At 42.6% G+C, this 22999-nt stretch overlaps 1 protein-coding gene across 1 annotated transcript in view; it reads left to right on the forward strand.

Moving 5' to 3' along the window:
- The window catches only part of STK32B (serine/threonine kinase 32B), a 2582157-nt gene extending 2559739 nt beyond the window's left edge, over window positions 1-22418 (forward strand). Inside the window, exon 12 of the mRNA XM_069631970.1 lies at window positions 20659-22418. Within this exon, the coding sequence (XP_069488071.1) occupies window positions 20659-20797 (139 nt within the window). The 3' untranslated portion in view covers window positions 20798-22418. The remainder of the gene's footprint in view (window positions 1-20658) is intronic.
- Window positions 22419-22999: the final 581 nt, after the last annotated feature.

The following is a 22999-nucleotide window of genomic DNA, read 5'->3' on the forward strand; positions in this document are numbered from 1 at the left end:
GTACTGCTAAGCAAGAAAGATAATTCATACTGGAATTCCCTTAAAATACCTATTCTCCAATTGGAGCAAGCTGCAGTGTGCCGAGTGTTTTTGTGCAGCGGATTGAACATATCTGTGTTCCCTGAATTGAGTCTGCTTTCTACTTCCATTATCACAGGTGGGAGTTCCCTTGAAATACCGACTTTCCAAGTGGAACAAGGAGGAGTGTGCAGAGTGTTTATGTGTTTCTGTGGGTCGGGGTGGTGGAGAACCCAGCAACAGACTTCCTCAACTTTGAACTCAATGAGACGCCTGCTCGATTCCAATTGACTTGTCATTGCATATTGGATTGTTTTTTGCTTATAACAAAGTAAAGTCATGGTTTAAGTCTTATGTGCAGTTCTTCAGTTCTGCAGAGTTCGGCGGACACTGGACCGGGCTGTGGCCCTTGAATGAACATTCCTCGCACCGCCTTAAAACGCAAGTGGTGATTAGTGGTGAAACGCTTACATTATTGCCATGGGAAACCAGACTGGGAATAGTAAATATGACCTGAGGAACGGCTCAAAAGGCGGCCCCCTGGTATCAGTCTCAGAAATTGGATGCTTCTGCTGCCCAGGGGAGTTAATAGCAACAAATTCTATGTTAAGGGCGGCAGAGGATGACATTTTAACATCTATACAATTCGCAATGCAGTTACCCTCACCAGCTTCCCCGTTTCTGGTTTCCCTCCCTGAACCTACTTCAGCGCTTTGAAGCACATTGTGCATAGGCGCTATACAAATCAACAATCAATCAATCAAAAAACCTGAACAAGTGTTGCCCATTATTGAACGTAAAACAAAAAATCAAGAGTTAGACTTAAGGGTGGGATGGGGAGAGCAAGAGGTTACAAAATCTATAGCATCGTTCTTTACAACCTTAAAGAAAACTAGCATAACTAATAAGCCTGATCATCAACTACCATCTACATCCGGGGTGGTCATTGTTTCTAACCAAATATGCACAGCTCCAATGCAAAAAGCAGTGCAAAAGGATGTAATGGATGGGAGTTCAGGGTCAGAAGACGATGATGATTTTTTCCAGAATATGCCCCCAATATTTTCTGTAGCACTGGATACTGACTCAGACTCAACTACTTTGTCTTACATCTCTACTCTGGCGCCAATGCAACATCGTAGGTATGTTAGAGAATGTTGGAAAGGAAATAAACCTCTCCCACTAGACGCTTTAGAGTAAGGTGAATCCCATGAATACACTTGCAATGTGCCATGGTGCTAAGAGACCCTGCGCAGACACAATATTATGCAAGATGTAGATGCTCAGACTTAGTACATGCATATAAGTAGGCACCATTTTTGTAGCTATGGTAGAAACATTCGGCCCTGCATGGCTACACGGTAAAGACAGAGCTAATGAAGAAACCTAAATAGGCCCAAGCTCTGATGATAGAGAGACCCACGTGGTTAGCTCCCATAGAAACTCTCCCCTGTTCTACACCTGTTGGCAATACGTGTTAACCTGAGAAGGAATGTGCCCTGCAAGGCCATGAGACAGTACCAGGCACCTCACAGTGCACGTTCATCCCAACCAGGCCAAAGCAGGCCTCCCAGCCCCACCCAACCAACCATGAGTTATGGCACCCACAACTGTCCCAGTCCCAAGAGCCCTGAATTCCACAAGAGTAGGTGACCCCAGACCGCCAACCATAAACCCACTGGCCATAAAAGATCTAAAAGAACATAAGCATACCGCCTTATCACACAATGCCAAGATGTGTATTGCGAGGTGCAGGGTGGAATACATTATAGTCCAAAGCAAGGGTGGAAGCCTTGGGTGCAGATAGTGCGATACAGAATGAGTGGATCAGCCTGATCTTAAGCCTCTCCCTGTGCCAGTCCCAGAGCCTTCCAGGTGCACGCCATAATGATAGAGTAGCATTGTCTTACATAGTAACTAATCTCAAACTCGACCTTTGATCCCTGGTGATGATGAGCCCAGCAGACCCCACGAGATGGAAGATGGATGCACGGGATGGGGGCTAATGGCCTGGCATCTCCAATAGACCAGGCAGAGCATGTATACGGTCTCACCAACTAGCCACAGGGGCATTTACTGTATATGTTTACGTCACTGTTGATGATTTGTTTCTTTATAAAAATCTGTTTGTACCATTTTTCGGCAGAACGTTCTTGAGCAGCAGAGTTCTTTGCTGGCATACCAATGTTTTGTGTTATTAAAACGTGTTATCTTTGCAGGAATCTCTTGACCTTTATTCCTTACTGGTATTATATGAGAACTTACACCTAGCCTCCCAAATGCACACAGCATCATTGGATTTAATATGGGGCAAAGTAGAATCACTGTGTGTGGTTAATGTTTACCAAAGCAAAGGGGTTAGTGATGAGATGGCATTCGGGGGGGATGAACATTTTACATGTACTTGGGTTGAATTGATTAAACAAAACTGAATGTGAAACTAAAAACTGCTGATCTCATTTCAGTAGAGCCAGCCTCTGAAGAAGAGAGCACTGACCCAAAATCTAAGAACGAAAAACAGCCTAAATGATCTAATGTGATTGCCAAGTTCTTTTTTAAATCCCTCACCTTGCCAATAAGGGATGATCAAATTTCAAAATTTGAGGTGGATAGAGAAAACATTTTGCAGCAAGTGGGTAAGTGCTGGGTAAGCAAACTGTAACGGCACTACTGAGCCTTGCGAGCAAGGATGTTAATGGCGTGAGCGAGCAAAGAATAATATATAAAGATTTGGATGCACAAACCATTCCTCTGTTTGAGAACCAAATACAAAATTAAAAGCTTCTCCCACTTGTGGTTTCAGGTGGGCTCAAAAAGAGCCAGAGGGGCCTGTCTGAGAGAGCCTCCCGGGGAAATTTGTTCTTCCCTGGGCGATGTGGTTTTGAACAAATGTAATTCTCCAGTAGATAACAAAGGGGCGGGAAATGGTAAATCTAGATCCTTTTTCCAGGAGGAAAGAACTAGGAGTGATGGTGTAAAGTATTTAGAGTCGGCAGGGGTCAGAAGTGTAAACAATGCAATGTGGGAATGGGGAAAGGTTTAAAGCAGACAGGAAACTTTATCAGTGGGTCACCAGAGGGATTTTAGAGGCCCTAAAATGATAAGTTTGGCAGACAGATCTCTATTGATTTACACTGGTCCTATAACGGTCACGAAAAAAGAGAAAATGAGTGCCCAATGACTCCAGAGAGGGGTAAGAAGCTCATATTTGAATGTATCTTTCAGGATACTAGAAACATGGCACTAAACAGGTCAGGGATCATACCACTGTTGTCTGAGATCCCTTGCCCAAGGGCAATCAGTTCGAATGACATTGACAGAGTAGACTTTATTGTGAGAAATATAACAGATTTGGTAACTGTGACACTGCGGTCTGAGATTGTGGTTGTGCTTATACTTAGAGAACTTCCATCACTGTACCAATTGGTTTATGGTGTTTTATCTGTGGAAAATCAGGGGGAGACGGGTTATAAGGGATGGGACCTGGCCCATAATGACAGAAATGGCTGGGTGGGAAATCCTTTGGTGAGAAGGGAAAATAAGCAACATTCCTCTGCCCATAATCAAGGAGGGGTTGGCTCCCATAGAAATATCCTTGACCATACTCCGGTAAGGACCTAATAAATTAAAGATTTTATCATGAAATAGTTGTGGGCATGTGCATCTTTTCACTAACCAAGGTAGTACGTCTTTTTACAACAGTATCCTACTATTTTTATCCAAGAAACATGGTTAACGGAGGCTCTGGATGTAGATGGCTATATGATCACCTCTCAGGCTGCAGATAAGGTGGACAAGGGATGACCATTTGGTGGTTTCATCATACTTGTTAAAGATGGTTTGGCGTTTGAGGTGGAGCTACAACACTAAGTTCCAAGAATATGGTGGCTATCCATTTAACAACTATTAATAGTATTAAGAGGAGGATATTATTGCTGAGTGTATATTGGCATAGCTTTGCATGTAAGTTTTAAGCGCTTTTGGAGGAACTGACAGATGTTATTACCAACTGGTCATCCATCTGGACTAACGGTTTAATAGTAGTGGGTGGGGATCTGGGTGGGGATCTGAACTCCTTGTGCTTTTCTGAGCGGAGTAACTGTGCTCTGACGGGGGAATCTCCTTCCCCAAATAAAATGAAACATGGCAAGAAATGGCTAGAGAGTTTAGAATCTCTTGGTTAACATTGATAAAATGGATGTATAACAGGATATTTACCAATCCAAATAACATGGGAAAGTAGTAACAAGAGATTGATTTTGCTTGTTCGTTGATGAGATCATGTTCCGTATGTGTTTTCATTTTGATGTTCTTCTCACTGATTTGAGCAATCATAGCATGATTTCAGCAGAATTTAAAATCTCATTGAATAGGAAGACCACCCAGCCTCAGCCCACCTGTACAGTTAACCAAGGCGGGAATAAGGCGGGATTAGGGTTATTTGGAATAAACATAAAGTGTCACTTACAAACAAAAGGGTGGCTCGGACTTTGGCAACCACCTCCATGGAATGGAAAATGGACTGCTTTAACCTAAAACAGTTTGGGCCTCATTCCGAGGTGGACGGTAAGGGATACCGGGCACCGGTAAGGAGACCGGTGCCGGTGATCCCTTACTGCCCAATTCCGAGGTCCCCTAACGGAAACTGCAAGGGATGTGTGGTCGGACCACACGTCCCTTACGGGTCCTGTTAGGGGACCAAGCCGCTAATTACGAGCCTGCTGTTAGCAGGCCCGTAATTAGCGCCTTTACCATTCCCATTGAGCCCTATGGGGGCTCAAATGGGAATGGGGAATGGCATTTGATATGATATGATATGGCATTTGTAACGCGCCTATACACAAGTGTTTCAAGGCGCGACGAGGCAGGGAGGGTGGAACAGGGGGAGGTCAGACAACGATCCTACTAGGCCAGGTGTCATTCAGACCGCGCAAGTGCAGGGGTAGGGGGAAGGGAAAAGTGCAGTACAAGGTAAGTAGAATAGAAATAAATAGATAAATAAATAAATAGGGCCAGCTGGTGGCAAGTGCAAGGTAAGTGCAGACAAGTGCTGGGAAGGGGGGGTTGTAGGGATACAGAGAACAGTCCCGCAGTGCAGGGGTTGCCAGGGAGGCAGTGCAAGTGGAGAGTGGCTGGGCCCAGGACCGAGGTCGGTGAGAGTGGCCAAGTTTCAGATTCAGTGCAGAATTTAGTGAAGAATTAGCAGGGGAGAGGGAGAGAGAAAGCAGAAGCAAAGAGGAAGGTTTTGAGGTGCTTCCGGAACCGGAGATGGTTCTCCTCAAGTTTCAGGGAGGCAGGAAGGCTGTTCCAGAGGGAGGCTCCTGCCGCGGAGAGAAATCTACCCCCAGCTCGTTGCTTCGAGAAGCGGCTGACCCTGAGGGAGTTGGAGACGGATGAGCGAAGGGCTCGGGAAGGAAGATATTTAGGAAGAGAGAGTTGCAGGTATTTAGGCCCCAGGTCCCCAGAAGGCCTGGGGCCTTGTAATGGGGACTTACTGGGTCCACCAAGGGAATGTCCCAGTAAGTCCCCACTCCACAGACCGGACCCGGACACGATTTTGGAGGCATCCATGGTGCTAATAATAACTCCATGGCTACCTCCAAAGTCGTAATGTGGCCCTTTGACTATTTCTTGGGGAGTTATTAGGGAAAGCCAGGGCAAAACCTAAAACGGACCCAGTTAAACATTCCCATCAATTTGATCCTGTGATTATGGAGAGAAAAAGGGTAATGAGAAAGAACATGAAAGACCTCAAATGTAATCATCGGGACGATACCCCTACCCTGGGGATAGAAATTAGGAGGGTTACACAAAGGTATCACAATTGGATTCGATTGCATAGGCAACAGCTACTCCAAAATGATGCAGAGTTAATAATGGACGCGTTATGTAAGACTGACACTACATACTCTTTGTTGTCTCATAAATAATATGTGGATAAACCAAGTGTACCTCCAACTGAACCCAATCATTGAAGAACAGTGGGTTACTTTATATAAAGCACATTTTGGTGAGGAATCAGTTTTGGGGGACCCTCTTTCTGAAAGTATTGGTGACAAATGGAATCTCCCAATTAAAGTTGTGGAGGTGGTAGCCATCATTAAAGAGAGTATTAATCTAGAGTCCCGAGGCCAAATAGACCCGTTAACACCCTTTTCAAGGACGATCCTATGTTATGGGCTTCTATTTTTACCATATATTTTCAACAAATTATCAAAACATAGTTACTTCCCATAAGATGACAAAAAGCAGATAGGATTCTGATCTGAGAGGTGATCGGAATGATACCCTTAATTATGGGTCGATTTCCGTTTTGGATGCAGACATCAAGGTCCTGCCAACCTTGCTGCTAAAACATCTTGAGGCCTGGTCGTTGCAGATTGGTTGCATCCAAAAGTGGCAGAAGGGCTTTTGTAAGAACTTCAGTACTAGCTTGAATGGACTTCTGCTAAGACATGTTCAAACTTTAGCTCTAACCGGTAGATGCACCGCTATGTATTTGGCAAGTATTGACTTAACAGCGGCATTCAATACGGTCAACAGGAACAGGCTTTGGCACAAGCTAACTAGTTGGAATATTCCAGGGGGGTCTCCTAAAACTCATAATCGCCATTCATGATAATTCAAACATTAGGGTCAGATTTAATATTCAGGGAGATGCTTCAGGTTACATTCCGACATTCTCTGGAGTTAGGCAAGGGTGCACTTTGGCAATCTGCTTGTTCAATTTGTATACCTCGTATGTGGGGCATGCTTTGGAAGCCAGTGCTTTTGGTTCTCTGAAGCTAAACCATCAATATTTATTTTGGATTTCTTATGCAGGTGATTTTTTGTTATATGATCAGACACCTAGGGGTCTACAAAGATTGAGCGACACTTTTGGGTCTTACTGTATGATCAGTTACCTGGTTAGTAATCCTGCCAAGTCCAAGGTAATTTGATTTACTAGGAAAAGAGGCAGTATGTCGCAAACTTGGCAGATAGGAGAACAACCACTGGAAATAGTCAATTTAATGGTGTATTTGGCTTCCGTATAGCAGAGAAGTTTATTAAGGTGGAAACGAAGGCCAATTTGGTACAGAAAGCAAATGGCCTGATTAATCAACTGAAACAGGTTGATGGGATATTTGGGAAGTTTACATTACTTCCAACCTTGACATTTTATCAAGGAAAAATTGTCCCTAAACTGCTGTGTGGAAAAGAAATTCACGACATCGTAATTGATGATATGCTCCCAGTATTAGACGCCTTTATGTGGAGAAAAATATTCAATGTTCCAAATTCACTCCTGTGGCTATTATCAGATATGAATGGGGCATTCAATTGCTTAGCTCAAGGGAATTATGGAATTTCTTAAATCTGTTATGAAAAATGTTGGACGCCAAGGGTGAATCATTATTTAGGGACATATTGATGACTATAAAAGAGTCTAAAAATGGGGCTGATTTTAATTGCCCTTTTAGGTTTGAAAAGCAGTGTGATACTCCTTTGTCTGACATAGGTTTGTATCAGGAGGAATTATGAATGAGGCCACAGTTAACTAAAAAAAGCCTTAAAATGTGGGATTGGATTGATGCAATTGAAAAGGTGCATGGTTATCCTTCCCGCCTCACAACTATGGTCAGAGTACAAGAAGTCAGGAGTCCTAGCTACATTTTTATCAATATATCCTAGTCTGGCAGCCAGAAATGAATTTCTGAGGTTCCGTTGGAACCTCACCATACAAAGGAAATCCTCTCTAGATATAGGCTGGGAAATTATGCAGAGACGGATTGGAGATTCTGTATTGACAAGAATGTGGAGGAAACCACGCAACATATTTTAGTGGAATGTCCTGCACTGATACAACGGTGTCAGAAATATTTTGCTAATTTCCTCTATACTGGGGGCTGCTTGGGACGGAACTATTTTTGGAATAGGTGCCTTGATTGGCGTTCAACCATGGATTTAATTGCTGTAGTTGTTTTTTTAGACTCAATGAAATAAGACTCTGTGTAAATTGTGTTTCCCGAGAAGGGACATTATTTATGTGTACATTCGCAATTTAATAAGCTTTGTTTTTTTATGGTAATGTCCGTGAAATAGGATAATGTATAATGCCTTTACCTAAGAGCCCATTTAGGGGTTTGTTTTTTATTTGTATATGAACTAATTATTTTAGAAGTGTGTTGTATTTTTTAGCTACGAAAATCAACTTTAGTTGAAAATCTATGAAATGAATAAGGTATTTTTAAGTGTGATTTGTGATCTGTTCTAATTTAGTTGTGATGTTGGAATCTGTTTTAATCTGCATGTGTTGTTAAAGGTTGCATTACAACCAAATAACAAATGCAATACCATTTTAAAAAGTGTGTACAGAAGTTTGTGATAGCACAGGCTCTGAATCACAGCACACATGCACTATTTGTGTTCAAAGATACCTCTGAACTGTAAAACTAAGGTGAGTGGGTTAGATGTAGGGTTTTTGGATGTGATTGGTGGATAGGTGAGATAGTGTTTGAATGTAGCCAATCAGGTAGTATTACAGCGTTAAGATTAAAAAGGGAAGAAGGGCTGCTCTATACCCTGATATCCGTGGACATATACGACTGTTTGTGGACAGACCGCACATTCCATCCAGGCTCTTTTACCATGCCTGGCATGGACAGAGGCCTGCAGAGGCCGCCAACAATGCGTATGTCCGTGGACAGCGAGATGCTCAGCAAATCAGGCCTTCTCTTTTGTTAAACTGCAGAGGAGGGCAGGGTAGCTTAATTTCTGGAATTGCTGAAAGTGTTGGGCCCGACAAGAAGACTCTTTGGATTATAGGAGATCCGTAGGTGAAATGGCTGCAAATATATTCAGAGCAGCTTGACATCTCACATAATTTTGTATTTGAAAAAGTGGTATTGTATAGAGTTCATAGCATGAACTGAAATCACCTATTACCCATGTGAAAAGATACGGTGCATTTGAAACATCCAGAAATTATAGTACATTGTACATTGTGGAAGTAATAGTTTAGGGTATGTAACTGGTGTATCTTTGCAGTTTGCTATTAAAGATACTTTCAAAAGTCTGATGAAATATTTTCCACAAAGTTTATTTTTTCCTGAATTACTCACAGATAAGTGCATGAATAAAGCTGTATATCCATTTCTTCAAGATTTTAGAATGTCATCTTTTGAAAATGACAATATATACGACATGGTTTAGTAAACATTTTTAGAAAAGATGGCGTACATTTTACAAGTGTTGAAAATGAGCATTTTCTTTGCAATATTCGGAAAGCAGTGCAAACTTTTTTGTGAAAGATATTAAATTGGAAGAAGAGGAGTATGTAATGAAAAAGTGTACGAGTACATATGTTGTGTTTATATATTAAGATCAGAGTCTCATAAGAACAAAAGACTACCATAAAATGAGACAAGTTGATACAGAATCCATTCCACTTTTTTGATAATATAGTTTGCGGACATAGTTGCCTGTCCGCAGACTTCTAAGTTCGAAATACACACAATGGGAGATCATGTTATTCGGTGAAAAGTGAATGAAAGGTGTAAGAGCCTTGAGTAAGGCTTTAGAGCCTTTTTATCACACAACACTGAATTTTCAATTCTTTGCGTTTCAGAGAAGAGGGGTGGAAGAGATTCTTATGTACTCAACATAAAGCAGGTGGACCCCATAGGGAGTACTGTACACATTTTTAAAACTTCTATTTTTAGACTTTGAAAGGTGGTTCCCATGGAAACTACTTTATTTTGTTCTTTTGTCATTTATTTTGGTTTGGTTTGGGGAGGAGGAGAGAGGGCGGCTGTGGGATGGGCACCAACCACTATGAAGGAGGGACAGTTAGAGAAAGGAAAATGCCGAGCACTGCTGATGAAAGTAAGGTAGAGGGCAATGGTTTTCATGCCCCTTCAGAAGGCTCTGCGGAATTGCCCCCCCCCCTGCAGATGAGTGCAACACGTGTATATACAGAGGACAGTTGTCCTCTGAAGGTAGGGATCCACTGCCTCTTGAATAGCCTACAATACAACAGGAGGAATCCTCTGCCCAACTGAGGTGGAACGATTTTGGGAGGAGTACAAAGTGATGTTGCAGTAGAAGAGGTGCTTCTACATCCTGAGTAAAGCAAAGTCCTTTTCAGGGCAGTTGGGTGGGTGACTCAAGGAGGTAGTGCAGAAGGAGTACTGACCCCTCTAGCCATGACTGAGTGAGACACCACACTGAGTGCAGTGCAACATGGGCAGCTTGAGCCTTTAGCACTCTCTCAACGGTGGTTAAAAATTACCACACCCAGGATTCTCTCTGATCACCAGATGTAGAAGGTTCCTCTTATACTGCATCATCCTCCTCCTTTCCTCCTGCAGCTCATCTACTCCAGTGCCACGGTTCCCTTCTTCAGGTCCTCCCAGTGGTGGGGGTGGGCCCTGAGGAGGAACGATGGCCATGACTGATGCCATTTGGTGGTAGCAGGTGTTGGAGTTGTGCAGCTCCAAGGTCCGTCTTGGCCTCTCCGCTGCCAGATTGTGAATGAGTATGAGAAACGGGTGGGTTCCTTCGGGGGAACTGTCCATGAACTACGAGCCCAAAAAATACAGTAAAAGTTGTACAAAGTTGAACAAAGTTGAGGAATGTTAGTAGTGGATGTGAAAGTGTACAATTTCAACGTGAGAGTTGGTAGGGTGGGCACAAAATGGATTTTAAAATATCCACAAAGCACAGACATTGACTGCAGAAAACATCATCCCGCCGCACAAATTTGGTCATGTTATGACATTCGAAGTTGTCATGCCACTGTGGACAAGATCGTTCTTTGTGAATGCCTGTGCAGCCAAGTGACATCATTCAGACATGGTGCGCTGACCTCAACCATGCTCCGACGTTTGCAATTAATATTGCGACATGTTGCTGCAGACATGCCTGTCTGTTCATGTACGTCAGCACGCTGCATAACATCACTGGAATACAATGTTGCAGACATACACTTTTATATAGTCCGCAGACTTTAAATTATTATTTTAAAAAAATGACATATATTTACATTACATTTAAATTATAATACATTATAATAGGGAGGGAGAATCACTGTGAGAAATAAAATAGGGGTATTTTGTGGGTATATTTTCATGATTTGGAGAATTCAGGTTTGGGATCTCATCAAAACGTTGATCTGTAATGTCCTCTTGAAATGATTGGGGTTATTCATGGGGCAGAAGGCCTTCTGCACAGGTAGTTGAATGAAAATCAATATTTCAAATCACATGATTTTCAACATATGTGCACAGTTCTGCAACTTGATTTGTAATTCTTTTTATATCTACCCATAATTTGTTCATCTGTTTTTCATTACATGCTCCATATTTATAAATGAAATTAAAAGGTACTGTTTACTTGTTGAAGTTTTTTAAACTTTTTCCTCACTGGAATACCTGTTGTGTTTCAATGACTGCCAGGTGTTGAAGTGAATTGTTTATACAGGGTGTATAGTTTTCTTCACTATATGGTACAATGCAATATATTATGCTATAATTTTAAAACAAAATATTTACATTTCCAAACTCATAAGGGATGTAAAACATGTTTGCATTATTGCTAAAACACATACCTTTTCTATTAAAACAAATACAGAGTATTGTCTCTCCATGTGATTTTGGGTAATATTGATGCCACCTGTACCCAGGTACGTCCGCAATCTGGCGACACTATTCGTGGACATAATAGCTAAAATATGGGAGGGAAGAATGATTTTTAGGTGTATAGTTTGTCAAGATTACTTATTAAGCTGCTGGTAAATTAGGTTGCACTGGTAAAAACCTATGAAATTCAGTGAAAAACCTTTGTTGAAGGGATGCTATAATTAAGTTGCACTAACAAAAACCTATGAAATTCAATGAAAAAATGTTGTTAAAGTGACATTATGGGTGCAAGGTAAAATCGAAAAACCAAAGAAATTCTCCAGTTATGGTATGCTGCACACCCAATAACTTACACCACAACCATACACGGCTCACATTAACACCCAGGACATCAAAGATGAGATCAAAAATGGCATCAACGATGAAATCACTGATGACATCACATATCCTTGGAAGATGTTTTTGTTCAGTGACAGTACGAATTTTAAGCAGAGGACTGTTCCTACTGCATTGACAACATGATACACATACTCCAAAGATACTGTATATGTAGACTTTGGCCTTTTTCTAGGTTCTTAAGTTACTTTCCTAAGGGTTTGGCCTGATGTCATGATACACATACATTTAGCACTAAGCAGGCCCCAGACAGATAATACAAATTTTAGTTTTGAAGGACTTTTAAGTCATAGTGAAGTAGAGGAATTGGGCGATAGTTTACTGAGATGTTTGGCTCAACAGACAGTTTCCTCAATGGTGGTAAGAGAGATGCAGATTTGAAGGAGGTGGGAAGAGTCCAGTGAGGAGACAGAGGTTAAAGAACTGAGAGATATAAGGGCAAGTGTTTGAAATGGCCCTGATTACGGGCTGCTGGAAAACCTGCCATTTGGCAGCATGTTTCCGACAACCCCGTAACAGCCCTAGTGCCGTCTGATATCCCGGTGTAACTGGGATATCCCAAGTGGCAGTGGTAACGGTTGCTCCCCATTTCCATGGAGTTGCATGGGACTACATGGAAATGGGGACACGGCAGCAGCGGCTTCCATGACAACCATGCCGGAAGGGGCCTGAAAACCAGACAGGTCAGGCCTGCTGGGTGATCCGTAGTTCTTACCGGTATTGTTGTAGTATATCGGTCCATAAAGGGTGCCAGTGCATTGCTACCTGCACCCTTATTTCCTGACCCCCATACTTGTATTGAGGCCCTAAGCATTTGACTATTTAAGCAGCAAAATGGTTGATAGGTGCACAAGATGGGCTGGTAGGGTAGGTGTTCGTAATTTACATTGTAGTTCACAGCACATGTTTATTTTGAGGGTCAAATTTCAGAGGTGATCCAAGGCTGAGAATGGTAAGGGGAAGGTGTCAAAGTGCAAGCAGGATAGTGTTGGTCAAATAGAGTCATAACTGCTTAGTGACAGTCAGAGCAAGCCTGGTCAAAGTAAGAAGCATGAATAAGGAAAAGAGACAGAAGAGAGGGTGCTCAGATCATCAAGGTAAGGTGAGAGATTCCTTCCTGACTTTCCTCTTAGTCCTTGAAGAGGGGAGAAAAAGAGTAGAAGGTGGAGGGACCATTTAAGTTTAAAGTAATCGTTGAAGTGATCAGAGGGACAGGGTTCAATTGAGAGGTCAGAGGGGCAGAGTGAATTAGAGAAAACTACAAGGTCACGAGGGAATTTGCATCAGAGTGCATAGGGTGGTTCTAGGGGGATTTAAACATGTGGGTAGATTACACCACACCCTATTGCATCCCAGCATTGGGTGGTTGTCAGGTCCCTTTAAACAACACTGCAATTTCCCAAATCATCGCACATATGGACAAGGAATGATACCATGTGGGGATGCAGGCATATTTGCAAAGCAGCAATTCAGGCATCTGTTTTAAGGAAGCCTTGTGTGCCCATGATTGAAGGAGCCGCTGGTCTGGACTTTTGTATATAAGATGGTTGGAGAGGTGAAGTGTTCTGATGTTTAATGTCTGTTGATTTGAACGCACACTAGCCTCTCCTCCTAATTCTGATACGATTTCAAAAATAATAAACTTGTGCACCTTACAACTTTTTATGCTCCAATTCCTGTATATTGAATACTTCAGACTTTTTCTCTAGAAAAATATAGGTACATTTTATATTTTTTGTTTTTCAACACCTATACATTTCTTCTGATTTATTAAATGAAAAACCACAATGCATTCAATCATACAAATTTGTGTACAAAACAGGGGGTTGGTAAAAATGATTTTCATGTAATACAACAGATATGGTACTTGCTAAAGCAAACCTATGCAGATAGTAAGATATTTTCAAAAACTGACTTTAAATGTTTTTGTAGACATGAGGTGTGAATATTTATTTTCGATATCATAGAATTTTATGTATATATATATATATATATATATATATATATATATATATATATAGCAGGCAGACACATAGTTTGCCGGTCCAGAAACATGAAAGCTGGTGAATTTAGCGGCACCCTTGTTTCCGGACCAGCAAACTTAAAATGTGTCCCAGTGTTTCAAAGCGTCACAAGACAGAAGGGAAGGGAACAAGGGAGCAAATAAACAATGAGATTGACAATTAATGAATAGAAACAGACAATGGTCCTACTAGGCCTTTTTGACATTCGGAACGTGCAAGTGCAATGAAGTAATAGTGAAAAAAGGGGGGTGTAGGATGGGGATAAGTGCTATTAGGGTCCCCTAGGGGAGGAAGTGCGATAGGTGCGCGATGGGGGCGGCACCACATAACAGGTAGGTTCAGAGCAGAGGAAAACCACCGGACAGGTGAGGGCGGGCCCGGGGGGCATTGCAGTGCAGGGGGATTGCTGGGGCGGTTGGGCAGAAAGTCAGGACCCTATTGAACTCATGAGGGACTAGGCCGCCAATCTCCGTGACAAAGGAGGTGGTTAGCATGGGGGGGAGAGGGAAGTAGGAGGAGAAGAGAAAGGTCTTGTGTTGTTTGCTGAACTTGAGGTGGTTTTATTCAAGATGCAGAGAGGAGCGAGGCATTTCCATAGGATGGAGCCAGCTGAGGACAGATATATGTCGGCAGCTCTCTGCTTGGTAAAGCGTTGGATCAGCAGAGTTGGAGTCAAAATATCAAAGGGATCTGGAAGGGGAGTATTTAGTGAGAGAGGGTTGCAGGTAGCATTATTCCAAGCCCCAGGCAGCCTTGCGGATGATGCAAAGTGTCTTAAATTTGATCCTTGCAGCAAAAGGAAGCCAGTGGAGAGATTTTAGCGCCTGAGCGTTGCTGTTGCAGGCTTGAGGCCAAGGATAAATCTCACAGCCCTATTCTGGATTATTTTAAGAGGATAGAGTGTAGAAAGATTGAGGAAAAGGCTTTTACAGTAATCTAGCCTAGAGAGGACCAGAGCTCTATGGACATTGAGCTTCTGGGGGAAGGTGTGGAAAGGGAGAATGTCCCTAAGGAGGTGAAGTTGAAAGCAGGCCTTCTTGGCAAGGTCCAAGATGTGAGGAGCAAAGGAGGGGGAGGCATCGAAGATGCCCCCAAGGTTTCTGGCCTCCGTGGAATGAGATGGAGGTGAGCCCATAGAGGAAAGACAGAGTGCAGGAGGCAAACTGGTAACAAGTGTCCTGATAGGAAGGATCGGGGTCTTGCTGGCATTTAGACAGAGATCATTGAAGGTGCACCAATACTGAATAGCAGACAAGCAGTCAGGGATAATAGAAAAGGAAGAGGAGGAGGAAGAGGGGAGCTTGAAGAAGAGTTGTGTGTCATCGCGTAACACTGGAAATGAGGAGATAAGGCAGAGATCAGGTGAGCTTAGCTTCCCCCGAGTCAAAACACTCATGTAACAGTAAAATGTTACCCTTTCCTACTTTAAATGGCTGGTGGCAGTGGTTTAGATCAAACTACCATGATTTTTTCCGACCGCTAACAATGGTAGCTAAAAATCGGGTCAGCCATGTTTTTCAATATGACGCCCAAGACCTATCTGTAAAAACAGACTCTGGTCATCTTTTTTCGCCATTTCTTTTAGGAAAGGTCCTTCTTGTGTTTGTCTCTGCGCACCAAACCAGGTTCAGTGCTAAAGCCCTCCTCTGGCGCACGAGTGTCGTGGGTGGACAGGATGTGAGGGAGGTGCACGAAACTCCCTCTGCTTAGTCTCCTAGAGACCTTCATGCACTCTGGCGTGATTGGCTGTCTGGCTGTCTGGCAAGGACAGCCACTCTGCTGTGTGAGTGACAGCCAGGCTGGAATGAATGGGGGAAAACTGTTTAAAAGCAGGTCTCTGTGACTTGGAAAGCAGAATCGACCACTGGAACAAAAGAACCGAAGACGAGCTGAAGGAGGAGGACTGCTGCAACTCCTGGACGACCGGTGAAGACCTGCTGCAGGTCTGAGTTGCCTGAAACTCCATCGACGGACAAGCCCTTCAAGGTTAACTTCCTCCCTTGAGATTGGTGGGAACAACCAACTCGCAAGCCACCTGGACACCGTCCCCATCTGGTCGAATTTTCATCAGAGTGCTGTGGAAAACCAGATAGCCAGAGGGAAGGAAACCAACTTGTGGACTTTAAGGCACTCGCACCTTAAACCTACATGCTACAGCTTTTGGCCTCATCCCTGGGCAGTGCAGGAACCTCCCAACGTCATCCTTCTTGTCCCCATGACTGAAACTCTGGAACAGCGAGATCTGCTCGAACTGCCATGAGCAATTGCCTCAGCTACATCTTTCTTCATTGACAAGGTACTGTGCGTGAAACTTTTCTCGACTACAAAGGCTTGTCCTTCTCTAAACATTCGTCAAACGTTTTGTCTAGCCAAATTCTTCTAAACTATGTGGCAAAGACTTAACCGTTATTTACTAGAACTGTGCTGTCCTATACAAAAGACTTGGCCCAGGCCTATTGAGAAGAATTGCTAGTTGTATTTAATTGAAACCCTTTGCCCTGCCGATGGATGTATTTAGGCTGTCTATTCTTAAAACCTTGTCTTTTTACTCCTTTAATAAGTATCTGAAGTGCGATTTTGCTCCCACTTCATTGGAGCTAAACTTGTTCATTTACTTACCAGTTGTATTTTTGTGGTTTATTAGTGTGTGATATTGAGCTTCTTATGCTAGTGTAATGTTTTCTAACTGACTGAGTAAATAAATGTATATTCTTTTATCAAGAAACCTTGAGTAAGTGTATATTTTAATCAATGTATTTGTTGGTTCTTTTTTGTAACTTGTTCTACTGCTCACTTAAACTCTTGAGATAAGTCTGGCTGCTCAGCCGTCACTACCACCTCACTGTGTAGTACAGGCTTGTACCAAATGTGAAATTGTGCTTACACTTGTAGTCCTAATTGCCTGTAGTGTTCCCAAAGGGTACTGCAGGTGATTCTGCCTAACAGCTGCCACTTTCTCACTCCCCCTCCCCCTTTGCGTGACTCACACCCTGGCACAGCCCTTACTATGCTCCACTCTGCTATATATGATACTCTTGATGTTCTTGCCCCTGTCATGAGGATCCGCTTGAAGCCCAAAGCCAAGTGCAACTCTTGGTATGACACAGACCTTGTCACCCTTAAATGCAAGTGCAGGGTGGCTGAGAGGAAATGGTGTGCTTCTGGTGCATCCTCTGACAAACTGGCGTGCCGCCTGCTGCAAAGGCAATACCAGCTCTCTATCCGCACCAAGAAGAGAGCCCACATCCAAACCTGCATCTCTGTGGCATCTAACAATTCAGCCGAACTCTTTAAAATCTGCAAGGAGCTGGCCAATCCTGCTGCAGTCTCTAGCACTTCTATCCCCTTCGAGGCCATCTGCACAGCTCTGGCATCTCATTTCATCACTAAAACTCAGGACATCCTGTCCTCTCTCTCTTCCTCTCCCCCCTCTACTCCCTTCTTGTTCTCTGGCCCTTCCTTGGCCACCTCTACTCTGTCCTTATTTGCCTTTCCCCTGTTCTTCCCTGATAAGGTTTCTAGACAAGTCTGGCACTATGAAGTTTCACCCCTGTTTCTCCAAAACCATCAAGGACCACATTGATACCCTCACTCCTGCTCTGGATGACTTCTGCAACAACTCCTTCGCCATTGGAGTTTTTCCTTCCCACCTGAAGTACTCCCGTATGCACCCTCTTCTTAAGAAACCCTCTGCTCACCCATTCGGCCTGGCTAACTCCTTTCCTGGGCAAATTCCTGGAAAAGCTGGCCATCTCCCAGCTTAATCTTCACACTGTATCTGTTGGTAGTCTCCATGACCATCAGTCTGCCTTTAGTGCTGCCAGAAGCACAGAAACTGATTTCCTGTACATAAGTGAAGACCTGCTCTCCAACCTCAATTCCAACACCCCCTGTGTCCTCATCTTACTTGATCTCTCTTCTGCCTTTGAAATAGTCAACCATGCCATCCTAGGCAACCATCTCTGTGATAACCTGGGTATCACCGATCAGGCCACTGGCTTGGCTGACTTATTTCCTCTCTGATCGACCCTCCCAGGTCCAACTTAGGTCCTTACTCTTCTCTATCTCTATCTCTACCTGTGGTGTTCCCCAGGGGTCTAACTTCTGTCCTTGGCTGTTCAACCAATACCTGGCACTTCTTGCCCACCGCATTGCGGCTCTCTGCCCCAAAATTCAGTGCTATGCAGATGACACTGAGCTCATTCTCAGGCTCCTTTCACCCACCTCTTCTACTTCTCTCGTCTCTGACTGTCTGTATGCTATACAGGATTGGTGTGCCACCAATGATCTCGGCCTTAATTCCAGTAAGACTGAGATTCTCCTCATTGGCACACCCACTCCCTCCTTTCCTGTCACTCTCTGGCCAGCCTCTCTTGGCATTCTTCCTGCTCCCACCTGTGAGGCTAAAAATCTTGGGGTCATCTTTGACTCCACACTTTACTTCTCTCCTCACATCTCTGATATCTCTAAGAAGTCACATTACCAGCTGCACCTCCTCATAGGTATTCTTCCTTTCCTCTCCTTCTCCCAAAAGCTCACTGTCTCGAGAGCTCTGGTTCTCTCTATGCTGGACTACTGCAAAAGCCTCTTTCTAAATCTACCTGCCTCTAATCTCCACTCTCTGCAACTCATCCAAAATGAAACTTGCCCTTGGCCTCAAGCACAGGGACTGTATCCCTCCAGGACTCAAATCTTTGCACTGGTTCCCAGTGGCTGTGAGGATTAAGTTAAAAGCCCTCTGTATTGTCCACAAGGCCTTCTGGAGTCTGAGGTCTCAATACCTTCAACTCTTGCTTCCAAAATATCTTCCTTCTCGAGCTCTTCACTCATCCACCTCCAACTCCCTAAGGGTCAGTCGCTTCTCCAAGCAACGAGCTGGTGGTAGATCTCTTTCGTCATCTTTGGCCTCCCTCTGAACAGCCTCCCTGCCTCTGTGAAACTTGAGGAGAATGATCTCTGGTTACTAAACCACCTCAAGACCTTCCTCTTTGCTTCTGTTTTCTCCCCTCCTCTCTCCTTCTGAACTCCTGGCTGAAACTGAATCTGCACTGGTCACCTGGCTACCCTCTGTTCTCGGGCCCAGGTCCCATCCCGCCAGTTGCACACCTGCACTGCCCCCCTGGCAACCCTTGCACTCGGGGGCTGTTTCTGTATCCCTACAGCTCCCTACCAGCACTTGACACCTGATGCCTGCACTTACCCTTGCACTTGCCACCAGCTGGCCGCACTTCTTATTTATTGTTTTTATTTATTTACGGTTTATCCTATGTACTGCACTGTCCCTCCCCCTTTCTCCTTGCACATTTCCCCTTCCCCTTCCCCTTCCTCTGCACTTGCGCCATCTCTATGTCACCTGGCCTAGTAAGATTGTTGTCTCTGTCTTCTCTCTTTTCCACCTCCCTTTCCTCGTCGCACCTTGAAACACTTGTGCATAGGCACGTTATAAATGCCATATCACATCATATTTTGAGGCTTGCATATGTTTGTAGACAACTTGTATGTCATCCATTTCATTATAGCAGGTTAGGCCTGAGTTCCTCCTGAGCTGCAAGAGTATAGTCATGCAAATGTTAAACTGGAGCATTGAGGCACCCAAAGGCAATTATGGCAGGATGATTTTAAGAGGGGCATGCCCATTCTGTTTTAAAGGAATGGCATAATACTGCGTAGCATGCTGACTTCCATGTCAATGTCCATAAGTCTTTTTTTGGTGGGCTTTGTGGTTATGGTGTTGTACTTTTTGTAAATAGCAAAATTGCTCTTTATTGTGTCAAAGATCAATGGGAGAGTTGATTTAATTCCCGTAATTCTTTGAATCCATATGTATTGGTGCATTATGGTTTTGTTCTTCAGATAATTCCAATGTTTTTCATATAGAACTTCACTTGGGCAGGTGTTGGGGATTTGACGGTTTCCAGAATGGTACCTTTATCAATAGATGAGTGATTTTAAGTCGATGGAGATCTCTGGTTGCTCTGTTATGGCTTTTTTAGATGTATGGTGGTCAAGGGTCTTCCAGTGAGTAGGGTAGGTATCTAGAGGTGGCTGTAGTCACAAATACCTTTACATAAAAAGAGTGAAAGCCTCTTTGAGCCCCTTAGGATGCTTTACTATGTGATTTTGGAGTTTCATTATTAGGTGTTGGTACATCGTCATTTTGTCTAGATGGACAAGAATGTAGGGTTTTGTTGGCAAAGTGGGCAAATATGGAGTCATGGAGTTGTTGAGTTAATATGATTAACATGATAGATGTGGGGCTGCAGGGATATGTGTCCTTGAAGAGTTTAATGATTTTGAAAATGTCCATCTGAGAACATTGTGCACATTCTATGCAATCTGTACCACCTCGGCCCTATAGCTCTGTAGTTGTCAGCAGTAAGCAGATTTCTGAATCACGTATACATTTTTCTGTCAGGTGTGCTCCATCCTTCTGTTCTTGTTCCACAGAAAAATGGGAATGCTACATGTATGTTTACATAGATAAAATACAAACAATGTCTATTTTAACGATACTGCTTAGAGTTTTTCTTTACATTTAACAGCAGGTTGTGATCTTCGAGTTTTAAGATGTTTTTAATATACATTTGCTCTTTTCCTAGACTTCGAAGACAACAAGAGCAAAGTGGGCCGACATCTAGTGTTGAAAGCAGAGCATCCTCCCATCCTCATGGAAAACTACAAGATGGCCGCAACAACAATATCCTTGGGCATGGCTGCACGAGAGGCTGCAGTAGCTAGTTGCCCTTTTTTACTTGATTGAACAATTTTCAACATAAAAGAAGATCATGATGCGCTATCATCTGCATGCACTTTTTTACCCCGTTTCAAATCTCGCTGTTCCCTATAAAAAAAACGCAGTCTATAGAGCTTAAGCAACAGATGAGTATTGATGATAGCAAACTCTCATAGACTCAGACAACTACATATAACTGGACGTTCATCTTGTATGCAAAACTGCAATGGAGGTCATCAAAACACACAACTCTTTGAATGGAAAGTTTTTCTACAATTCATTTTCCAAAAAGATGTAGCCTTCTATTTTCAAAGTCTGCACAACAAAGACTGCCAAAGTATATACTACCTTTCTTGGGTTTTGGGTGATGCAGGCCTTGCCAAATATATGTTGTTGGCTATATTTGTCATACGTCAACAGTTCTCAAAGAAATATTCAATGCACAACACTCCATTTTCACAGGCGAAATATGAGCTGGCCTAAAATGCACATCTTAATGCATATCCTTGTGTTCTAGTGTTGCAATTACATATCTGAATTAGAGCTATTTCTTCATAACACTCGTACTTATGGATTAACGAATCATAATAGGATGATGATAAAGGCATGACATTGCATTCAGGGCAGGAACATTTCTAAAGGCTAGAAGTTGCTTGTAAACATTTCAATTTGTATTTTCCAAATGTTTATTGCAGGTATTTCTATGTGTATGAATTTAGGGACTTACCAATTATTAAGCAATATATACCACTATAGAATTCACAAATCTCATGTATATCTCACTTATGTAGCACAATTTGGAAGCAGAAAAAGCCTACTTTACCATACAAACCTTTTCATAGGTTTACTGTCAGGATTTATGTCACTGTTTATATGACATCTATGTACACATTTGAATGTACACCTATTGTCTCTGCCAAATCAAATAGTTGCCGCCTATTTATCAAAAGGTTTTTTGCATAAAGAATGTGAACATTATTTGATTGACAAGGCCCTTGCTGATAGTTTCGCGACCAAAACTAACTGAATGCCAACAAATATGGCACATGGCTTCCGCATATTTTACCTTTCAGTCAACTTGTTTTGTTCCTTTCACCCTGGTGGTGTTGCGTGTACTGGCTCATTGATGTATAGCACCTGTCATATGTTAACTGTTAAGTGTGTGTTAATATGTGATGTACTTTCATATTGCACAATTGTTAGCCAACTACATACCTCTCATCTCCCCTTTTTTTTAAAGAAAATTAGATTTTTGACAACATACAAGACATTTTATCTTTCATATATAATTTTATTTTTTACACAATCAAATGCTCTTTTAATTTACAATTGAGCCTATTTTTTAACTCCATTGCCTAGAATAGAATACAGCTGTTTTAGTGAAATGTTTTCACTCCAGTAATTAGAAAAAAAAAAACATTACTTGTCGTTCCAATTAGCAAACACGCCAAATATGTATTTCTGTGTTGTAGCATGTGTGGGCCGCTCACTTGTAATTCAAGTTGATCCCATTTGCTGGTGTTGATGTGTCCTGAAATAAGCACATGGTCAAGCCACGAACAAGAATAAACTGGGTGTGAAATGGCCTTATTTTATTTGTCAAAATAAAGAAAAGTCATACCGGTGTATTGCTTGTTTTTGTCTTATTTACAGAATGTTAATGATATGAATGAGTGCTTATGATTTCTACACTGGACCACAGTTTGAGGAAAGACAAGAATGATCAAGAAAACAGGTAAACCATTGTACAAATCCTATGAATGGATGTAGACGAGATGTTCTACTGGGCAATAGAAAAATAAACACAAAAGATGAACCCCATGACCCGGCACCAAAACTCAATATTGTTAATTGAAAAAAGGTTTAACTTTATCTAAAAACATTAAAAACATCGAAAACCATACATTTGTACAAACATTAGGACTTCAAGACATCCTTGAAAGGAGGCCAACAGGTGCTTTATTAATGATCCACTGAACAGAGGAATAAACTGACGCAGTGACCCAAGTCCAGAGCTTGGATAATGTATATTTATCGAAGAAGCTTATCTTTTTAGGTATGGCTAACATTATCCCCAGCCTGCAAAGGGTATTCCAGCTAAGGATTCTGCTACTTGCCAGGCACAATCCTTAACAGCACACAGAATACTTCCATAATTGTGAGGACCTTAATGACAGGCCCCGGTGCCCTTACCTCCCAATCCAGGG

Source organism: Ambystoma mexicanum, chromosome 6q, assembly GCF_040938575.1.
Source record: "Ambystoma mexicanum isolate Mex_15411 chromosome 6q, UKY_AmexF1_1, whole genome shotgun sequence".
Lineage (NCBI taxonomy): Eukaryota > Metazoa > Chordata > Amphibia > Caudata > Ambystomatidae > Ambystoma > Ambystoma mexicanum.